Below are 22037 nucleotides of genomic sequence, written 5' to 3'. Positions count from 1 at the left end.
CAACTCTGTGATGATTTCACCAAGGACAGCACTGAATCACTTGAATCACCTTGAACCTGACCTATGCTTCTATATTTTGACTGTTTAGTTTTTGGCCACAGTATGGAACTTCTTCTGCTGGAAAAAGAAAAAAAAAAAAATAGAAAAAGTGCGAGCAACTTACTGGATTCAGCATTTTCACAAGTTTCCATTTCTGCTGTTTCTTCCTCTTCTTGCTCATCAGTGTCTCCCGATTCATCACTATCTTCTATCCATTTTCCTGGAAGCAACCCTGCTGAGTCATAGGAATTACAGAGAGGACCAACTATGTGAGTGATGAAAGATTCCTGGAGGTGTGCCAGCTGAGGAGCAGAACGATCCATGAAAGGGCTGATAGGCAGGCCCAGGCTGGCCTCTTCATCACCCTGGAGATGAAAAATAGCGGTAATTTCTCTGAAGTGAATAGAAGAAAAAATGTGACACAAAAAGGAGCAATGCACATCAAACCAATTAAAAATGATGAAAGAAAAATACTCCTACAGGAATGCCACTTCTATAGCATGCCAGCATATCATTATGACAGTACCATTACATCAAATGCTTAATTGAATTACAGCTCTTCTCTTGCAAGAGGATCTGCTACCAATAGCATGAATTTAACAACGTTACTTGGTAACTATTCAAAATGATGTCCACTACCATTGACCTGCACTTTACATTGAGTGTGAAAGTTGGAAAACCAATGTTTACTTTCTTTCTTCACATTATTTTCAGAAATGTTTTCTGATTTTGATTCTTAGCTCATTCTCCTTGTACGCAGCCATCTGTATATAGCGGATGAGACTGAACTGTACAAGCCCTGGCCATCTCACTGACCTAGTTTTCTTATGGATTTTGTCCTTATTACACATATCTTTAAACAAAGAACTCCTTTTGGCTTTTGGTCATAATTAACTGTTTCCTAGGAATACTAGAATGATCCTCGTCAAAGCAGGCATTACTCAGAAGCAATAAATCTTTCCCAGAAAGCTTTTTGCTAGCTTTTCATGGGGAGAGAGGGCAAAGGGGAGGAGAAGTATATGGAGAATATATAGAATTTTATCTCCTTCCTCCTATGACATAAAAGAAAACTGAACTTTCCTGCAGTACAAAATCTGCTACTCTTTCTCACCCCTATAACAGCAAAGCTTCTGGTAATACCAGTGACCATTCAGCTGACTAGACATGTTAAGATTAAATGTCACCTCAATTAAAAAAAAACATCCTTAACCAATCTTGTTATGCAAATCAATGCATTAATGCAACACAGGTATCCATATTTGAGAGCACAGATTAGAATCTGGACAGTTTCAGTTTCCATGAAGTAAAATATTGTTTGAGTTTAACTCCTGGCAACCTCAATTTTCCAAAAGCCGAAGACAGAAAATGTTACCTGATCAAAAACCCGCTGGTATCTTGAAAAGTCAATGAATGAAAGTTCAGTGTTGAAGCACAGACTGAAGATAGCTCACTTCCATGTATAGTTTTCATTTTATTTATTTTTATAATAATCTTCACCAAAATGTCATACTTTGAGGACGCATCAGAAGCTTCAGTGCCAAATGGCACTGAAGGTCACTGGTCCAGTGAAAGAATGGGCTAGTTAAAATCTAGGCAACTCCATCAGCCCTGCTCTCTGCAATTTTCACTCAGTGCCAGCACTAGCATATTGTAGGACATTTCATACACAACATGCAAACAGGAGATATTATCTTGGACATGCATTTACTTACCTGTTCGTAAAACTCATTGACAATGCCTTCTGTCCACTGTAGATGTAAGTCTTTGCATTTTGCAGGCCCATTTATGTCAGCCAGTTTGATACACATTTGGCAAACCAGTAAACGGTCATTCTCATTAGTCCAGTCAATCCCAACATCGTCATTCACCTAGCAGATAGAGGAAGGAAAACTATGACAGTAGTCATGGGTAAGAATGCATCCACTGACAAAATTCTGCTCTGGGATATCTTGCTTTTCATCTGCTTAACAAAATCATGAGTGCAAGCAGATAAGCTAAGCTGAGACTGTACAATCATCTGTACAATCATCTGTAGATTGATCTATAAAAAGAAAAATAAGTAAAAAATGATGAATGTTGAGATGTATTATATTTAGCAAATAATGCCTCTGTCTGAAAGCATTACTAGGAAAACAGGCAAACACAACCTTTCCCTGACATTTTCCCAAAAGTTGCTAGCTAATTAGTGTACAAAGATAAATTACCGTCAAATGCCACAGTGATTTTGTTACAGCATGAAGATGGATCTAGCAGAACTACTTCCCTGTTAAATCTAAGTTTTTCTGATGAATTCACTTCCTTATCCACTTTACCTTTTCCTATACCTCCCCACAATAAAATGTGCTGTGTGCTTTCAACTTCTCTAAAGCCAAAGGACCACCCTGAAAGAGTCACAGAAAGGTTGAGGTTGGAAAGCACCTCTGGAATTCATCTTGTCCACTCCTCTTGCACAAACCTGGGCCAGTCAAAGTAGGCTATTCAGGACTGTGTCCAGTTGGTTTCTGAGTATCCCCAGCAATCTCTCTGAGTAACTTAACAGTATATGATCCCTTCCACAGGAAGCAAATCCACTCTGTTCTTAAACGGGATTTTCTGCATTTCAGTTTTGGCCTTTGTTACTCATCCCCTCACAAGATAACAATAAGCAGAGTCTGGCTCCATCTACTTTACTCCTTCCACCAAGCAGCTATACACATGGCTGCATCCTATTGAATCCCATGGACTTGTGTATGCCAGTTCATTTAACCCGATCCCCTTCACCGAGGACAAGCTTTCATTGCTCCAGACTTTCTTGCACATCTCAGGGATATGGGATTCCTGAAGCTACATTTTACACAAAAAGACTGTGGCAAAAAAAAAACAGGGAACACTTCAGCCTTTTCCATCTCCAAACAATCAGTGAAATCAACCTGTGCTACTGTTAGCCACATTTTCCCACCTCAGCTTTTTCATCTAGATTATCTCCTAGTGGGAAGGGATTTATCAACTTAATTTTTTTAAACTCAAATCCCTCCTTGTAACATAGCTTTAATTTTCAAGCTTGTAATAGTTGAAAATAGATAGAAAGGTGTGCTATGACTAAATGAAACTTAAGTGTTCCCAGTCACCATGTCCCCTGCTCCATACAGCAGTGGGTTCACAATGGTGAGGGTTTTGCTATTAATATATATGATCTAACGTAACTAGTGTCAGAGAGTAACTGCTTCAATACATTAATATCACCAAAGTGAGAGTCAACTTCCTTCATTATTTCTTGTTGGTATTCTCCAGATTGCAAGCATTTACAGTACAAGGATGCTTACATTACATGAGTTTACACTGACTTCTACAGTCTCTCTGGCTGTGGTCCCAGTACAATGAACTGTAGTTCAGCTACTCAATCAATAACACTTTAATTTAGAGCTCAGTTTATCAGAGTTACAACATGTCCACCCAAAGAAACATGTGAGGTCTCCTGACTGAGAACACTCTGGTCCAAAAGAGCTTTTTCTAACAAACCACAAATAACCTCTTGCTAGGCAGTGATTACTCAGGGAAAGCTAGGGCTGACCACAAACACTTGTTAGTATTGAACCTTGTTCTCCACGCATGCTTCTTCCAAGCATGGCCAATTGGTTATTTAAGCAATCAGGACAAAGAAGGAGGTAAATATCTTTCCTTGCAAATCTATAGTAAATTAACACGACGTGATACATCAAACTGTTCACTTATTTACCTGCAGTGTCTCAGGTATCACCATGCTTGGTTACACATTGATCACGTCTACTGTTGTCCTGATAGATTTAAGACAAATACAGTTTTCAACAGTTGTAATTAATGCTTATTACTCTGCATTTACTGCTGGTCAAGCTTGTTCTCTTCTACAGTTCAGACAGTTTATACCTCTGTCAGGGTTTGCCTTATTTGTTGCATTCTCTTTGTTGTTGTTATTGTTTTTTGTTTGGTTTATTTTCATTCCTTACTTATGCTCACAGTTTGTCCAAACTGTCAAAACCAATGATATATCCAGACAGCCTAAATTCTCTGTGTTTTATTGTCATTGTAGCCCTGAGAGGTAAGAATCTGCTGGAAAGCTCAGTACTGAAAGACAAAATTAGTCTCATTAGGTGAAAATGGCCCTGGAGTTTAAAAGACAAAGAGATTCCCCTCTAGTATCACCAAGGGAATCCGGAACCTGAGGAAGAGAAGTGAAGAGGGAATTAAGATGTTTATGGATCTGCAAATAAGTTCTCTCTCTACCCTGGACCATAATTTAAGGTACTTTTTTACACCTTGGAGCTTAACAAAGAGAAATGTTACAGGATAATGGAAAACAAAACCCATTTTTAGGCTTCTAACTTTCAGCGTACAGATCCAGCCTAAGCAATACCGCAAGAAGACATTATAGGTATGTCACTAAATCAACTAGGAGGTCCTAGTTGGGGCCAGGAAACACACTGTGCTTTTTATTCAGGGAATGAGAAGGCAATACTACAGCTCCCAAGCAGATATTATTTAGGTAATTTACTTACAGTTTGGATGGGCAACAGAGTTTATTAAAGTAACCTGACAAGTGGCAACTTCCAATAAACTGAAACTAGACTGAAACTGTACAATAATTTTTAAGGTATATTCCCAGAGTTGTGATTTTGTATTCCCTGAACAGAGCGTAAAGGAAAGATCTCTAGTGATCTCTTTCTCAGGGGGATACCCATTTGGAATAAAGCAGGACAGAAGGATCATCCTTCCACTGCATTCAAATTAGAATTTCAAAATCAGTAAGATTTCTGTGCTTTGCTAAGAGAACAGTATTATTAAACAGGTAAAAAGTCACATTAATATTCAGATGCTACGGAAACTTGGTAATAACTCTGATTATTTTCCCTGAGTGCTCTGCTAATACATCTAAAATGTTAGAGGACAAGCAAAATATGCTGAAAAAGTGGGACTTAAGTGAGATTTTCATGAAAATGTCCCATATTGTGTAATATCCTCAACAGGGTAAGTTAGCCTTTCATAATGTCCTTATGTATGTTACCAACAAGACAACAGAGCCAACAGAGCCTACCTTAAACCAACTTCTGGAAAAACAACAACAGCAACAACAAAAAACCAAACAACCATATGAAGGAAGCTAAGGTACATCAGAATACCCTGTAGCAGCTGAAAGGAAATTCAGAGGAAAAAGCAACACAGCAAGATTTTAAGTCCTTTCACTGTGATGCAAACAAGCCTCAGAAACTTTTCTGACCACCCACCAGAAATCCAAATGGATCTTGTTACCTTGGCATTGAATTTGGTAACAAAATCAAAGTGTTTCTTCAGGTCAGTAGCCAAAATTGCCTCAATGACAAGGAAGCGGAAATGCTTGAACTCAACGTGGTCGAGGTTGACCAAGAAGTTGTATTCTGGCCTTGACATGAAAAGGTTCCAGGCAGCAGCAGCATGATGATTCTCCAGGACGGAGCGGTCATTGTACAGCACTGCCTGTGAAAGCAATATGGGAAACTGCTCAGAAGAATAACATTGCAATTACAGAAATAAAAATGATGTGGGTGTAACAAATGAATGATGTTCTGGTTTGGTTGATTAATTTTGTAAAGAATATCCTGATTTTTCATGATATGATTTAGACAGAAATATAAGCAGACAGATGATCTGCTGTGATAGCTAAGATCTATTTTAAAATCTATTTTTTTTGTGCTTTTAAGGGTCTTTGGTTCCATGCTAAACCACATCCAAGATGCAATAACTTATTATAACAGCAATTCCATTCAGAAATGGAACAAGAAAAAGAGGTAGAAAATGGACTTGATAGGACCAAAACAATCTAAGAAGTCTCTTCACTTCAGCAGCATTCAGTCTCTTGATTATTTCCTCTGTGGAAATATGTTTCTGTGTAAAGTTTTGTATATTTTTTTACAGAAATATAAACACGTTTCTTCCAGCATTAAGACTTTCTTCATTATTTTCCACTTCAATTATGTATTGCCATTGAGAAGTAAAAAATTCTAACTTATCCTGAAGAACAGAATCTATTATTTTTCACAGAGATAGGTTAACTGAAGTAATGCAGGTTTGCAGTCTATCTTATTTAACTGCACAGTAAGAGTTTTATGTAGAAATATTTTACTGCCCAGACCTCACTCAAAACATATTTTTTGTCCACCAGCACAATTGCTTAAACAATTGCCACACCAGCTTAATTGAAAGCTCATACAGCTTGTGGTGTAAAAGTACAGATGTATATTTATAAATTATATGTACATATATATGTACAAAACAGATTCTGAATACAACTGTCCAAAATTTCCGGTGACGCTAGATTAAATCCAAGCAACATGAAACAACAAAGCAACAAAAGGACATAAACAAAACCAAGAAGAGTTCAAACTTTGTCCATCAACTTCTCAAACTATAGGCAATACATCAAAGCTAATTAGCTAAATTTGTTGACTTTTAAAAATGGGCTTAAGAATAGCATGTTTCCCATTAGGCTATTAATCCCGCAAGACTGTCAGTTACTGATCACAAAAACATGTTGCAAAGACAAGGAGCATTACTATCAGTTTATAGACAGAAACTGGTACAGAGAATGGCTGGATGATTTGCCCTTGGTGAGAAAGAGGTCTGGATCTAAGTTAGTGAGCAGATAAAGAATTTCTGCATCACTAACCAACTCTGCACCATCACATCACCTTTCTTTGTTTCTTTGTGCACGGAACTATCTTTCAGCAAAGTATGCTGAAGCCAAGCAGGTCAGCTATGAAAAGTAAATAAAGATGATCTCATAATTAAGCCAACAAACAGTGACTCAGAATTGCTGAATTTCACTGCCAGCACTGGCAGCAATTTGTATGTAAACCTTAGGTAAATCTCAGTTACTCATTTGTAAAACAAAGATGATTTTTTTTTTTCCCTGATATAGGCGGAGTACAAAGATACATTCATAAAAGATTGTAGCTGTTCATATTCTGCAGGAGCAATAGAAAATATTCATTATGGTTATGCAGAAAATTACTTGCCTAGTGCATGCAACAACTACGCAGGTGGTGGATTATATTTGCTTGTTTGGTTTTATTGGCTTTTTTGTTTGTTTGTTTCTTTTTATCTTTCTGTGTCTTACTGTGCAGAATAATATTCCCTTTATTTTCCAGTTACACATTGTGTCAGTCTTCTCCTTCACCATGACACTTTATCTACTGCTTTCTTAGCAGTACCAGTAATAGAATGTGGTGAGGGTGTGTAAGAAGGCTTACTGGCAGTCCCCAAGGTAAGTGATTATTTTTGTCATCTTGATAAGCTACTTCAAAATGTTCGGTAGAATTGTGCTTAATGCAAGCTGCAGACACCAGTGGCAAATGAAATTCCAGACTTAACAGTGATGTCTTAATTACCTGAGGAGCACTTGTTGCTACCAAAAAGGCATTAGTCCTTCCTGGATGATCATAATCATGCATGGCTGCAGCTACATAAAGAGCCATCAACTCAAGAGCTGGGATGTTGCCAGCAAGGCATCCATAGCTGTCATCTGTAGGTGTGTATGTCTTCGAAAACACATAACCCATATGGCCGTGAGTGATTCCACTGTCAGAATCTGAACAGAAATAAATACATTTAGAAAATTCCTTACCTTTTTTTTTTTTCTTTTTCTTTTTTTCTGTGACTTATTGAAACATATGGGAGCAGCAAAGCAGAAGGAACAGAAAATTCACAGTAGCTAACTGAAGAGTAAACATGTTCTGACCTGAATGCTTTCCGATGCATACCTGACCTGGTGCAGTAAGGCAAGCAATTGGAAAGGTACAATTTCAGATCCCCCCAGGTATGTTCTCGCCATCCAGCAGTCGAGTCTCAAACTACAAAAGGTACTGACAATAAGATATGACCATGATGGAGCTTTGTGGGTAACTCGATCTTTCCAACACCTTCATCTAATTGCTTCACCATACAGATTAGTCTATGAAATACTATCAGTTCTTAAAGTTGTGGAATAGTATTTATGAATTCATTTGGTATAGTCAAAGGTCTAGACTTTTTCTTCTTTGCTGCTAATCCTTTTACCAGCCTCTTTTAGAATCAGCTTGAATGTGTCTCTGTCTTGAATGTGGCAGATTTTGAGTGAGATGCATTGAATGAACTTACACGCAGCTGAACAAACTGCAGGGTGACCTCACTGCAGCCTTCCAGTACCTAAAAGGAGCCTACAGACAGGAGAAGAGTCAACTCTTTGCAAGGGTAGATAATGGCAGGACAAGGGGGAATGGTTTTAAGTTGAAGGAGGGAAGATTTAGGTTGGATATCAGAGGGAGGTTCTTTACCAGGAGAGTGGTGAGGTGCTGTAACAGGCTGCCAGAAAGGCTGTGGATGCCCCATCCTTTGAGGTGCTCAAGGCTAGGTTGGATGGGGTCACTGGCAGTCTGGTCTAGTATTAGATGTGGAGGTTGTCTGACATGCCTGTGGCAGGGGGAGCTGGAGCTTGAGGTCCCTTACAACCCAAGCCATTCTATGATTCTTTGAACATATTTCAAACAACAAACACCAAAATACCCAAAACTCAATCTCTTTAATTCGACCCATTTCCTCAGATCTACAATTGGAGGCTGGTATGATACCCCCCGCTGTTATGAACCCTATCAAATTTTCCAGGAATGGCAATCTTTTCCACCACCAAAACATCCTGAAGAGTTTCACAAATGGCATGTGTGTGCCAGAAAAACACCAGCAAAAAAAGCATTTAAGTAGAAATGTTCCCTGTGGAACAAAACCCTACTTTAACAGCAAATCCCTCAGAATGCCCACAAAATACAGACAGGACCCCTAGTTGCTACACCTCAAGCTGGATAAGTTAAAACACAGGTGCAATAAGAAAATCGGCTTGTAAGTAGCAATAATAAGACAGCAGATGAATGGTATTGCAGGGTAGTAGCAAGTCTCTTTGGGCACAATGAGGAATGGCAAAGGGACACTTCACAACCACCAAGCAGCAGCAGTGCATGCCTCCACTTGTCTGTTCCTGTGCCTTCATAATAGCAAAGTAATGCAGGGTTTGAAGACTTAAAAGTTTACATTTCTTGTAGGAACAATAGAAAGCACTGCTAAAACAGTTTCTTAGAAGAAAACCTATTGTAAAATCCAAATGGTAATAAACACCTGCTATTGAGGGTGACCACAGAGGTTTGCATTCACACACTTAATATAAAATATTAGGTTTTGGAAGACCAATTCTATTATCTTCTAGGTTAGATAAACATACATGCAGCATCCAATGTGCTACTCAACTTAGAAGTCTTTATAACAACAAGTACTGCACTCACTCCTCAGCTGTTGGCCTTCTTCCAGCAAATTTTGTCGAAAGCTTTAAAAAATACAACATACATACTTGTATATTTAAATATACCTGAATCACTTGCTGACCCGTGATCATTAATCACAGTTGGGAGTCCTGGAATAGGCTGAGTAGTAAGGTACCACACGGCATGCAGAACATCAGTTGCGTGGATTCGATTGTGATCTGTGATACAAAACAAGTGACCTTGCCATTAAACATGAATATTTCCGACAGAGGGAAATCAGCACCATCTAGTGGGTATTGCATGGCAATCAGCTGAGCCACAGACAAATCCAATGTTATCACTACATGAAAAACAGCTGTATTTTGTAAATGCTCAGCCTTTCTTTTACCATAGATGAAGCAAATTCAAATCTAAGTTTTCATATCAGTCCAGAAAGAGAAAAATAGCAGCAGAGCAGTTGTATTTGTACTATAGGAAACTATATAAGAAAGTATTAAACGATGAGTTATTCCTTTACTCCAGAGGCTGCCTTTTGCTAGTTAAATGGCACTGAGTTGAATATTCATTGTTAACCCCTGATTCCAATCAAATCAGTTGAAAATGGTCATCCTCTTCAATAGCCAAATTTCAACCAACTTGCTAATGGTAGCTTCACAAAGTCAAGCTCAGGATATGTGCATGTTGCACAGTTAAATCAGGTTCTTTCTGTGGTTTTGTGACCAAAGCTTAAGAGTTCAGGCCTCAGCTCCTGTAATCTTGCTACATGTTCTCTCTGCAGAAATGAGAGATTAGTCACTTCAAGGCTTTTCCCACAAATCCTTCAGAGCCAGTTAAACAATCCTACAATCAACACACGTAATTGCACACCAGTTCACCACAGAGCATCACCTGAATATACACTGGCAAGAGCAAACTTGATGCTCGAAGAGGAGCAATACTGCTGCACCACAACCATAGCTTACATCTGGGGTAGAATCATCAAAAGACAAGTATTTCAACTTGTGACTTAGGCTAATTTGGGGCAGCGTAGTGATTAGATAACACTCACAGAAATCTGCTTTTCTGAATTATGATCTGTGGTTATGTTACTTCTGTTGGACTTCTGGAAAAATGCATCCCGGGGAGCAAAGCAGAAATATATGGGATTATATTGGAAGGCCAACCCCATCCCTGTAACTCAGAGGAGCTGACTATATCTCTAGGCAGTTGTACACTTTAGTGGGAGACACCTGGATAATGCTAGTCAGCCATATGTGTCTCATAATCAAAGTAAATGCTGGAACAGTCTTCATGGGAACAGAATTATGTTACAGTAAGAAGGTAATGGTCAAGAGTTGGGATAGCACTGGAGATACCATATATCTATCATTAGGAAGAATTACCAGCAAAAGTTCAGAACTCCTTTTAATGAAGAAGTAAGTAAAGTTGATTCCATTAATTTGAGGTGGAAAAAGCTCTGTACTCTGGAGGAGTAGAAGATGATAGAATGACATGTAAGCAGCCTGCTTTTATATCTGTGACACCCCCATCTCAAGCGCATGAGAAGCACAGAAAGACTTCACCATCTTTGTGTATGCCTAAAGTCAGCCTAAAATTCTGCCTGCCAAGGGCAGATGGATGTAGCACACAAACATTTACTGTATTTACAGTTTGCAGTCACTTTGTATGCTCATTAAATGTGAGCATAACGTCATTGCCACTTGACCCTAGTATTTACCCCTCACTCTCCTCTCTTGCTCTCCTGTGACCCTCCCGTTTAAACATTTGTTAGTGATCATTAGCAATTCTTTAATTATTTATTTTTAAACAATAAAACAGTAAGCAGTGTAGGAATTGATCTATTTTGGAAATAAAAAAGGAAAATAAGGAAGAGATCTCCTTCCTGTCTTTCTTGAAGTACTAATCTCCTCATGAAGAACTGAATTCTGGACAGGGCTCTAAAGCTTTTCAATAGGATAAAGGCTGGATGAACATCTTGTGAAACCTGTGCTAACTTAATCCAACTGGAATAGTCATCATTTTTCAGTTCAGCAACCAGACAGAAAGACTGGTTCAATCAAAGCAAGTTGATTTGTTTTCTACTCCTTCAGAGAAGTGAAAAATTGAAAGGTAAATCAGTTATGTATAAAAAACAAAATATTCCACTTGGCTATAAAATGAAACACATGTAAGAAAAGCCACAGTAACGGAGGGCTAGATTCACAAAAATTCCTGAGCTCCTATGAGTAGAGGAGTGTTGAAAACAAAGAAGAAAGACTGCCAGACATTCATATACAGCTATAATATGCTGCTTATAATCCCTCTCAGATTCAAACACAAGGAAAGATTTGAACTTTGCTCTCCTGCTTTCCCAGCAGAGTCCAAACAGCTGGCTGGAGGGCATTCCAAGGTAGCTTGCTTTCAATTCCTCACAGTCTAGCTGTTCCTATTTGTATTTAATATTTTAAGAGTGAGATTATATGACTTATTATACCAATACTTCAGGTATTTTTTTCTGGGAGGTGGGAGTAAACAGGGTGTCCTGTATTTCTCAGCACTGGGTTTATTTGCCAGCTAGCAGAGGGGTAACTCCCTCTCTTCTCCAGATAAAAGAACAATCCTTCGCAGTTGAAGTGGTTTGTTAAGTTTGATTTGAATTAGCAAATACTTTGGGGATGGCTGAAAGCAGGTTTTTCAGTGAATAAATGATTCACACCGAAAAATATCAGCCTAGCTGTAGTTATGGAAGAGCAGGAGGCACCCAACTGCTTCGTCTATCTTGTCTGCTTTACAAAGCATGCCTGTTTTGGTAACATAGTGCTATTTCTGTGTAAAAAATACAAATCTCTCACAGGGGGGTAATGTTTCAATGAACTCTAGCTAGGACAGGAGTATGCTTGCATCATCGGAAAACGTGTCATCAGGAAACTGTTCTTTGTACATATGGTAGTTCCATGTGGTTGCAGGCTTGCAAAAACTATTGCCATGAATTATTATTAAACAATGTGAAACAGCAAATGCAGTGAAAGGGGATGAGTGAGGCTATGGAGTAAAACCAGCCTCTGACTAAAGAGCTGTCCATTTGTCAGTGATGCAACAGAAGTCAGAAAAAAATATTCCTTTCTTAGTAATCAAGAAAGCATGAATGATTTCATGCATGCAGTATGGTCATCTATTGCTACTGACTCTTTTCTATTATTTATTTGTGTTAGACAGTGCACAACTGTCTTCTGAAACAATATGCAGCAGTAACTGTAAGTAATATAAGCATGGAGAATGTATGGTCTCAGTCAACATATATGAAGGTTTAATGAAAAAGGGCATCTCGGTTAAAAAAAAAGACACACCTGGTGTAATAAGAGAAGAAAAGCTTCAATAACAAAGTGTATGTAAAATACCCAATGCTTTAAAGAAGCACTATTATCGTCTGGGAATGTTTACTTACAAGGTATCTCTCTGTATCCACATTCCAAGGCATGGAAGTAGTTCATAAATTCCCTCACTGGAATTTTAAAGGTTTCAAACAACCCCATGTCTTCAAAAAGCCTGTATGATACCTGAAAACAAAACAAAAAAACAGCATTCTGCTAAGTTACCTGGAAAGAATTTAAAAATTACATATAAAAATCGTTCTGTCAAATCATCCCAGAAAAAGCTGCTTTCTTGGTAGTATTTTCTCAAGCATATCATTTCATCCAGCCATAGCAGCATCTACTTGCATTTCCGAAGTGATGTGGTTACACAAACAGACAACATACCAAACTGTTCTCCTCATTCTTTCGATACATCCTTCTGGATGTTCTTCTCTTCGTTTCAGGCACGTGGATGTCCCACACTCTGCAAGCACCTCAGAAGCATACACACAGGTAGACAGCCACAGCTCCTCAGTGTTTTAGGGAAAATTTCCCCACAAACTTCTTCAAGAAGCATTTGTGAGTCAATTCATTTCCCAGAAAAAGGGGGAGTAAGTGAAGGAATGAGAAAAAGGACAGAATGATTCGGATCCTCAGCATCACCTCCTCCCTTTAGTTCCCATTTTAGCAATAAAATGGGAAAAATGACTTTAGGATTTCAGAGGCAACAAGCAGCTTAGAGCCACTGTAGACATTCAAGAGAAGATATATCAAAAAGGAGAATGTGCAGCTGAGTGAGGGGGGTGTTTGGAAAGAGATGTGAGTTCAGAGATGCAGACAGGAGCAGTTACAAAATGGACATGATGCACAATAAGCCTGAACATACAAAATAATTATACATTTTAAAATTCCTCTATCACTTCTTTACTTCCTTCTCAGATCAAGCCCTGAAATCTTTCAGCTTCTTTATTTATTTACTGCTGTTGGCAAAATATTGTCCTTTTAATGCCATTTATCAGGTAACTGTCTAGAGCTAGACAATTTAAGACACATTTGAAAGCATGAGTGCTAGACTGATAAGAAATTATTACCAATTTTGCTCTGTGTTTCACACCCTAACGTAAACCGAACAGCTATCCACAGCTATTTTCTACTGTGACCTTTGAGCAGTGCCTTCCAAAAGTTTAAGGAATGGATCTTCCCCCTCTACTCTGTGCTGGTGAGGCCACATCTGGAATACTGTACCCAGTTCTGCACTCTTCAGTTCAGAAAATAAGGATATCCTAGAAAAAATCCTGCAAAGGGCCACAAGGATGATTAAGGGCCTGCAGCATCTCCCAAGTGAGGAAAGGCTAAGAGACACAGGACACTTCAGTTTGGAGAAGAGAGGGCTGAGAGAGGATCTCATCACTGTTTATAAATATCTGACATGCAGGAGTTAAGTTGGGGGCAGACTTTTTTGGATGTGAGCAGCAATGGGACAAGGGGCAATGGGCACAAACTGGAACACAGAAAGTTCCATACAAACACAACGAAGAACTTCATTTTGAGGGGGACAGCACTGGAACAGGCTGCCCATAGAGGCTGTGATGTCTCTCTCTCTGGAGATATATTCAAGACCCACTAGCACACCATCTTGTGTGACCTGCAGTAGGGAACATACTTTAGCAGGAGGCTCGACTTGATGATGTCGAGGGGTCCCTTCCAACCCATACGATTCTGTGATTTCCAGTGTTCTGTATTTTAAATGGATTCAGACTACAATGGAGGGAGACAGCCCGGGTGAAACCAGTAGTGTCATTTTACAGAAGAAAAATAAAATGTATGGTTGTAGAAGGCAAAACTGGTATCCTGTTCTACTGAGGCTGAATGAAGAGACTGTCTTTATGCATAATTTGGATTAGAAGGTACAAAGAATACTGCTTATCTATCTGGAATGGTGGTTGAAGTAAATTAGTCTCAGTTCAATCTATCACATACATAGAGATTATGCATTTCACGCAACAGTCCTAGGACACCAAATGATGAGTTCCATATTCCCAGCTAAATGTCTCTGTCCTCAAAGAGAAAGCATAAAGAAATATTAACCTACAAGAACAAACCTTACAGAGCTACACTACCAACCACTGATCAGGCATCTTAAGTAAAACATGCAATAAAAGCATGTTTTTCTATTCCTTCGGATTTTCTGGGGAAAACCGGGCAGCTGGTGAGAAAAGAAGCTGGCTGAGATGGATATGAATAATAGCTCTTCTCCATGACTTAGAATGAAATGGCATTATTTTCTCTGGTCATCAGAGAAACAGCCACGCAAGTCATTCAGACGTTTAATCCTTCAGCCTCACAGCTGTGGTGCAGTCCCCACAATTTAGGACAAGCCTTGCAGAAGCTGTGACAGTGTCCAGCCACTTAGTACTGGCTGCTCTCATGGCCTCCTCCCTCCTGCCTCCATCTTCTGTTTGTCTCTGCTACAGCTGCTAATGCTTAGGTGAATCATTTATAACATGACAACCTCTCATGCTGCTGCCTGAACAGGAACAAGTGATTTTCCCTTGTGATTTCTAATGGAAGGTTTTTTAGAAGTGGAGATCATCATTCACACGTACGTCTTCTCCCAGAATCTAAGGGGCACACACTGAAGTCTCAGAGAACTTGTGCAAGGTTTAGGTTAGCATTTCCCTACTTTCTCATATAATTATTGCAGTTTCTCTCTTCAAAAGTCATGCACGATCATGAGATAGCCAAATATTCCTCTTTGCACCATCCAGGGACCAACCTATGTGCACTGCAATGATAGCCCTCCATCTCAAGGCTGCTGGTATACAAAAATTGCAGGAGTACCACCAATGTTCTGTATTTCTCAGGGCCTTGAAATAAAATCAGGAGAGAGACCTTCACTTCAGCCTATCCTTTAACACATTCTTTATTTGCTTTCTAAAGCAAATCAGTTTCTCTTTTGCAGGTTTTTATTTTTATAGGAACTGTAAGAAAGGTGACTGAAAGCATTATTTAACATTATGGCCTGTTGTGAAACATCAGCTCAGTTGGAAGCTTTGCTGTTCCTTTCTGAAATGAGATTGGTATGCAAATTCTTCCCTATCCCCTATCATGCATATTGGTTAGGGTCACATTTAGGGTGCTTTCCACTGTATTTTGCATAGATGCCTGTATGGCCACTAACTGGTTCAGGGTCTTTTTATATGCCTAAATAAATTTAACATTACTAAAAGGAGAAACAGACATATCAAGCAGCTTTAAAGATGCTATGCCAGCATTTGCTTTCTAAACTGAATGCCTCCCTAGAGGTACATGTCAACTCCACTTTATTCCATCTCATAAATCTAACCTAGCAAGACAAACATAGTTATTTCAACTTGTTAATTTACTTATTTTTAATGGGTGAGTCCACTTAATGGCAAAAAGCAGAGAATAAATCATTAGAGCTTTTGTGTTCCTTTGTTGACACTATCCCAGCATTTTGAAATCATACAAGAAAAAGACAATATGTTTTATCTGCAGAAAACAAATTACTTATTTTGGATCTCTTCTGAAAATAATTTTGTTCAGAACATCTTAGTAGGTGGGGGAAAAAACCTATTGGAATTATCTTTATTTTAAGAACAAGGTCAAACTTGCTACATTCTGCTCAAATAAGGTGAGAGTTATTGTAAACAGCTGCTACAGAAGATGGTGAGTTTTCACAAATATTACTTATTTAAGATGCAATTCACAGGCCTCATTTTGTGATGCTGCAACAATGAGAATGTGCACAGAATAATGTGCTCAGGAAGCAAATGTTGAGAAACAGAGTGTGGAGTCTTAATGGAAACCACAGGCAGCAGAAGGAAATCATCCTGAGGGGTACAGAATTGCTAAAGCGCCTAAGACCTACAGAAGTAGCCAGACAAAGCTAGAAGAAACTTTTGTTCATTCAAACTTGATCATTCAAACAGCTGGTTATGACACTAGAAATGCTCTATCTTTCCTTATGTATCACTTATGAGTCTGTAAAACACTCAGCTGCTAAACAAAACCACGATGAAAAACTTCTAGAAGAGAACGTTAATCACATGTCTACTGTGTATTGCAAGGTTGTCTGGATCAGTGGTGTATGAATACCAATACCCATATCCAGCCACAGTTTGCCTGTTTCTCCAAAGCTAACCTAGAGATGGTAGACACATATGGTTAGGTATATATGTTACTTGCTAACTACAGAATGATTAAAGGCAGACCATGCTCTCAGAGCTGATCGACTAGCCAGGGCGTTTGAGTGAGGGTGTTAATTTTCCCACATACCAATAAACATGAATACTTCTTTCCAGTGTTAATCACTACATAATACCTTGTAAAATGATACAATATCAATCTCCTCTGTTTTTGTTTTTTTTTTTTTCCTCACAACCCTAAATATAATCACTTGATTTTCCATTTAATAAACTTCAATACCTCCAGAAGAGAAAAAATGTCTGATCTGTCACTGTGCTAGGAAAAGGGGAACTACAGGGCAGAGCTCATCCAAGAAGGTGATTATGGAATTGATATCAGGGCTGTGTCAGTACCTTCATTTAACATATAGAAAGGAATGAAAAATCAACAGCTGAAAAGAAATAGCAGAAGACTCTCACATCCCCATTTGCAGAAAATTAGTCTTTACAGAATAATGATCTCAATTTACTATCAAAATGGTACGGAAAGGTAAAGGTAAGGATATATAACAAAGACTATCTTCTTTCCACTTATTGAAACCTTACTTTCTTGCACTGCCTGACTGAAAACTCCAATTTAAAAAATAATTTCCTGCATTACACTGAGTATTTTACTGTTTAGCACTCCCACAGTGGACCCCGTGAGAAATCCTTTCACAAAATACTTGTGAAATACTTGGTAATGGATGAAAGCAGATCCTGCAGATAGGAGAGGATATTTGAAAGGGTTTATGCAAACTCTTTTGTGGACAGAATCAGGCAAAATAGGTATCTATCTTTTTTTATTTCACGTTGTTAAATTAAAAGAGATGAGAATTTAAAAGTAAGGAATTTACTGACAAGGAGTTCATATTGTCAGCTCTGATTTACATGTCAGGGGTCATCATTTATAGAATAACCAGCGTATGGGTCTTAGCACTATTTCAAACAGATCATATCTTAATAAATACCAGTCATCACAGATGAGCTGTCATTCTTACCTGACTGAGAATCCGACCACATTTCTTTCCAATTTTTTCCACCAAATCAAAGATTGGGAAGTTCCAGCTGTTAAGCTGCTCCATTAGAGGATCCAAGTTGTCCATAACCAGAGGCTCAGGTGCAAGAACAGGTTTGTCCTGTGCCAGAAATTAGAAAAAAATTAATATCAGTTCTGTGAAGCAACTCATGTAAAAGATTTATGTTCTGAAAAACTAAGGTCATGTTAGAATCATTTCTAAGCCAATGGTGTTTTATTCAGCTCAGCAGAGCTGTCCTCATTTCTACCAGCCCTGCAGCCAGACACTCCTTTATAATTTGTTTCGCTCGTATGAATAGGAAATTTCTGTATGAAACATCAGTCTCTGAACTTATCCATGACATTCATTCATTCATGGGAATCATTCATCATTTCCAAACGAGTCTTCTTCATTGTAAAATTTGCTTCAGTACAGAGGGGAAAATGTTCAGTTTCTCCTTCTGCATCAGGACACATCCATTACAGTCTATCCTGGTTAATGGAGCACGTTATGAGGGAAGACTTGTCAAATCAAGACCTACCGCCTTTCCAGGCCTGCAAACAAAAGATGGGGTGCTCCCCTGCTATCACATTTCTCCTGAACTCTTCTTTGTATTTCTTTATTTCTATGAAACTGTAAATGAGTAAATATCTCAGAAAAAAATGCTTCTTTTCAGCATGTCCAACTCCAGTTCAACAGATCAGAATAATTTTTTCAAGAGCTCAAGCCAACTCTAATTTGTTAATCCAGTTGTAAAAAATAACTGAACTTAACCTCCGAATTGAATTCACAGCTGAATACAGCAGTTGTGAGAAGATCAACACCTGTCCTTATATTCAAGACATATGATGACGATAATATCATTCAGTAACCTCAGGAAAGTGTTTACTTATTTTAAACTAATGCTTGCTACATATTAGTCAAGATTGTAAGGCCATTGAGAAGCTAAAGTGGCTGCGCAGGAAGACAGTACATCATGCTTGTAGCCTGAAATTATCATTTCTTTTCCTTCCAATCTATTCCCTTTAAAGGCAACACTAATACAGAAGCCAAACATTTCATAAGTGCCAAATGACAGACCCATCAGCTTATACTAGTTCATCAAAATACACGGTTAGCATTTCAGAAGTGGCCAGTGCTTAGAAACTACTAAAAGGTATGAGCCTGATGATTTTTTATTACTATTTTTTGCTTAAAACCATGGACTTAATCTTTAGATTGTCCAAGATGGTTGTTTACTTTTTTTTTCTTTCTTTTTTTTGAGATTCTGCATACATTCAGTCTGTGTTGACAACAAAATTTAAACAAGCTACCTCAGGTGGTGTCAAAGGATGCAAAATGATGGTCTCAGGTGCATATGTCCTACATACAGATCCCTTCCGTGCCTTTTCTTTGGAGCAATCTGTCTCATCATCATTTTGTACAATATCACTGCTGTCACTGTTGTTGGTCTCATAGTCAGAAGTGGCTTGCGCAGGATCATCTAGAAAACAAGTAACAAAGCTGGTTGTATGAACAGCAAGGGCTGCAAGAACGTCATCCTGTGACCTTTGGAATATTAACAACAGGATCTCTGACTCATAATACATATGTGCTGCTTGGCTGGGTCTAAAGTTGAACAAGCTGTCCAAAGGTATTAAAGCATATAACCTGCAGAGTGTAAAAAATTGGAACAGAGATTGAAAACCAGGAAAAATTTTGATGGCCATTATTTGTGCTGGCTAGGTTAGATTAAACCATAAGGGAAACAATGTTTAGTTTTGAAATGTATCTGTATTCTTCATGAGACTTTTCCAGATGTTGAAAGAAGCCTCAAAGGCAGTTTGTATGGTCTCACCTTCATATGTTTTCTTTCTGTGAGACTGAGGCATACCTGCCCTTCCAGTGAATTATTATTACATTTTAAAGGATGAGGAGCTTTTGTTCAACAAAGAATTACCTGTTCTATTTAGGGTGTGGGTGGTACCATCGCTTCTATCTAGTGTACCATCACCAGCTTCTATTTGGTTATAGGGTCTGCCGCAGCTGAAACAACATCAAGAAACATACACAGTATAAATACCATACACATTGGATAGTCTTATGCAAAAAGAATTCCTGCTGGCAGCATATGACTATGTCATACACTGCAAACTATAGCATTGACTGTACTCTAAAGAGAAAACTACAAGAGTGAGCTGAAATATTATTGGAAGACAGAGATGGAAAAAGACAGGTTTATACCTTATATTGACCGATCAATGCATTTAATTTGTGTTAAACTATACTACATCTTCTTTTAATTTTCTAAATTTATCAGTACAAAACACACAAACAAACAAAACCTCTATTTGTACTACAGCTGCACTATGAGCATGGATTAAAGAAAACAGTGAAAATTTGCCAGAGTGCCATACAATGCTATATAATGCAATTTCAGCATCACCACTTTGTGGCTTTTCTCGCTTAAAACTTGAATAGATTCCTCTATAATAATGCAAAAAGTTGTTTTGCCATTACTGCAGTGACAACAAACCCACTACAGCAGAATGAAGGGGGAATTTGGGATACACACAAGGTGACTGATTTGGCATTCAGACATTTAGCAGAAAATCAAAATGCAAACAGAGTTTGCATCATCAATGCCAGAACAGACACTGTGGGAAGGACTGCAATACTAAGGCTTTTCCAAATGCCTGACTCTTATTTCCCATAAAATGCTTTACTCCTTCTGTGTGATTCCCTTAAGCAGGAATACAGTGTTATCTGGTATATCTCAGGTAACAATATTCCAATATTAGTGTATCTCAGACCTGATGGAAGACTGTTTAAAAGCATTATAACAAATCTTCCTGTGAAATAACTGACATTTTAACATCTTTCTCTGTTGGACTTCATATTTTTGTGGCCAAAATATTCTTTGCAAAGAGAAACTTTAAAAATGGTTTAAATTGGTCAAACTTTGGACAAGAACTTTACATCATTGTAAGCGCACATATAAAAATGGCTGAACCCTATTTGTCAGAGTCATCAAAACATATTCTGGAATTTTTGGTATGCCCTGCAATCATGAGTATCTGAAAGAATTTAAATAAAACTACAAATCCATATATTATTATATGCATGGCATATCATCCATAAGGTCAATGAAACAAGCCAAAATGTACATAAGAGGAACAGAGCCTTTGATTGGTTATGTCATAAGGTTTCCCTGTGTTATTATGAGTGCATCCTTTCAGATCATGCACAAATTCACACTTATTTAGTATGCGTGACCCAAATAAAACATTAAAACCAATCCCCTTTATGTGTAGGGATTATAATATAGTTCTTAATCACAGGTTTGTTGAACATTATTTCACTGGATACCTGCCTCACCCACTAAACAAAATTAAGAGACACAACTTAAACATTATTATAACAGCATTGCCTAGTACACACTCATGTTTAATAACACCTTCACACTTGGTTGTCCTGTAATATTTCACTTTGTATGAAAGCAAAACTGCTGTCTTGATGCCATTGCCTGGATGGATCTGATTTAAAACACAGAATCCATTGAGAGTTTATTACCTCTATTATTGTTGTTTGGGAAGGGAGTTGGTTTGTTGGTTTCAGAGGTTTGCCGAGTTGCTACTATTTTGTTGCAAGGCAGGTTTTGCAGTAACTGTAGAGCACCATGTACCATGAATACAGCAATCTACATTGCTTAAACATGGTGCCTGCTGGCTAGCCAATACTCACAAACAATTTACTACTATATTAAAAGTAACAACTAATAGATAAGATCATCTTGAAATTGTAATGGAGCCAGCTTCTAAACACCAGTGTTTACAGATATTCTGAGCTGGTCATATATTGAAAGCTCCGGTAGCCTAATTTGACAAATCTAAATATTAGGTACATTAAAGTGTGAAATTAAACAGTTACTGTAACTCATGGCAGTAAGAGGAACTCAGCAGCAGCTGAAAAGAATCCCAATGCCACACAATCTGACTCTACTTTAGGAAAGACGAGTTCCATTCCACACCTTCTGAGCCAGTCCTCAAAACTCCTTACTCTTCAGGCACTGCTGGAACACTTCTATCAGACACTAAGCAGAGGATTATAGGCCAGCAGATTTTAAACCCTAGCAGTTATATGTTTTTGTATCTAACCTCAGGTGCCTGTTTAGAAAGACTTGGCCTATGATCTCAAAGTGATTGC

General features: G+C 38.3%; 1 protein-coding gene across 1 annotated transcript in view; it reads right to left on the bottom strand.

Annotated features, from left to right (window-relative positions):
• Positions 1-22037, bottom strand: part of PDE3A (phosphodiesterase 3A) — an 83518-nt gene that overhangs the window by 3171 nt on the left and 58310 nt on the right. The window contains exons 6-14 of the mRNA XM_015868474.2: positions 19792-19877; positions 19166-19335; positions 17835-17972; positions 12739-12850; positions 9419-9532; positions 7416-7615; positions 5302-5505; positions 1752-1907; positions 164-404 (exon numbers count right to left, since the gene is read on the bottom strand). Coding sequence (XP_015723960.1) covers positions 164-404; positions 1752-1907; positions 5302-5505; positions 7416-7615; positions 9419-9532; positions 12739-12850; positions 17835-17972; positions 19166-19335; positions 19792-19877 — 1421 coding nt within the window. The remainder of the gene's footprint in view (positions 1-163; positions 405-1751; positions 1908-5301; positions 5506-7415; positions 7616-9418; positions 9533-12738; positions 12851-17834; positions 17973-19165; positions 19336-19791; positions 19878-22037) is intronic.

Source organism: Coturnix japonica, chromosome 1 (genome assembly GCF_001577835.2).
Source record: "Coturnix japonica isolate 7356 chromosome 1, Coturnix japonica 2.1, whole genome shotgun sequence".
NCBI classification, from domain to species: domain Eukaryota; kingdom Metazoa; phylum Chordata; class Aves; order Galliformes; family Phasianidae; genus Coturnix; species Coturnix japonica.
Note: the sequence above shows the minus strand (reverse complement) of the source record. Positions and strands in the feature narration are given on the sequence as shown.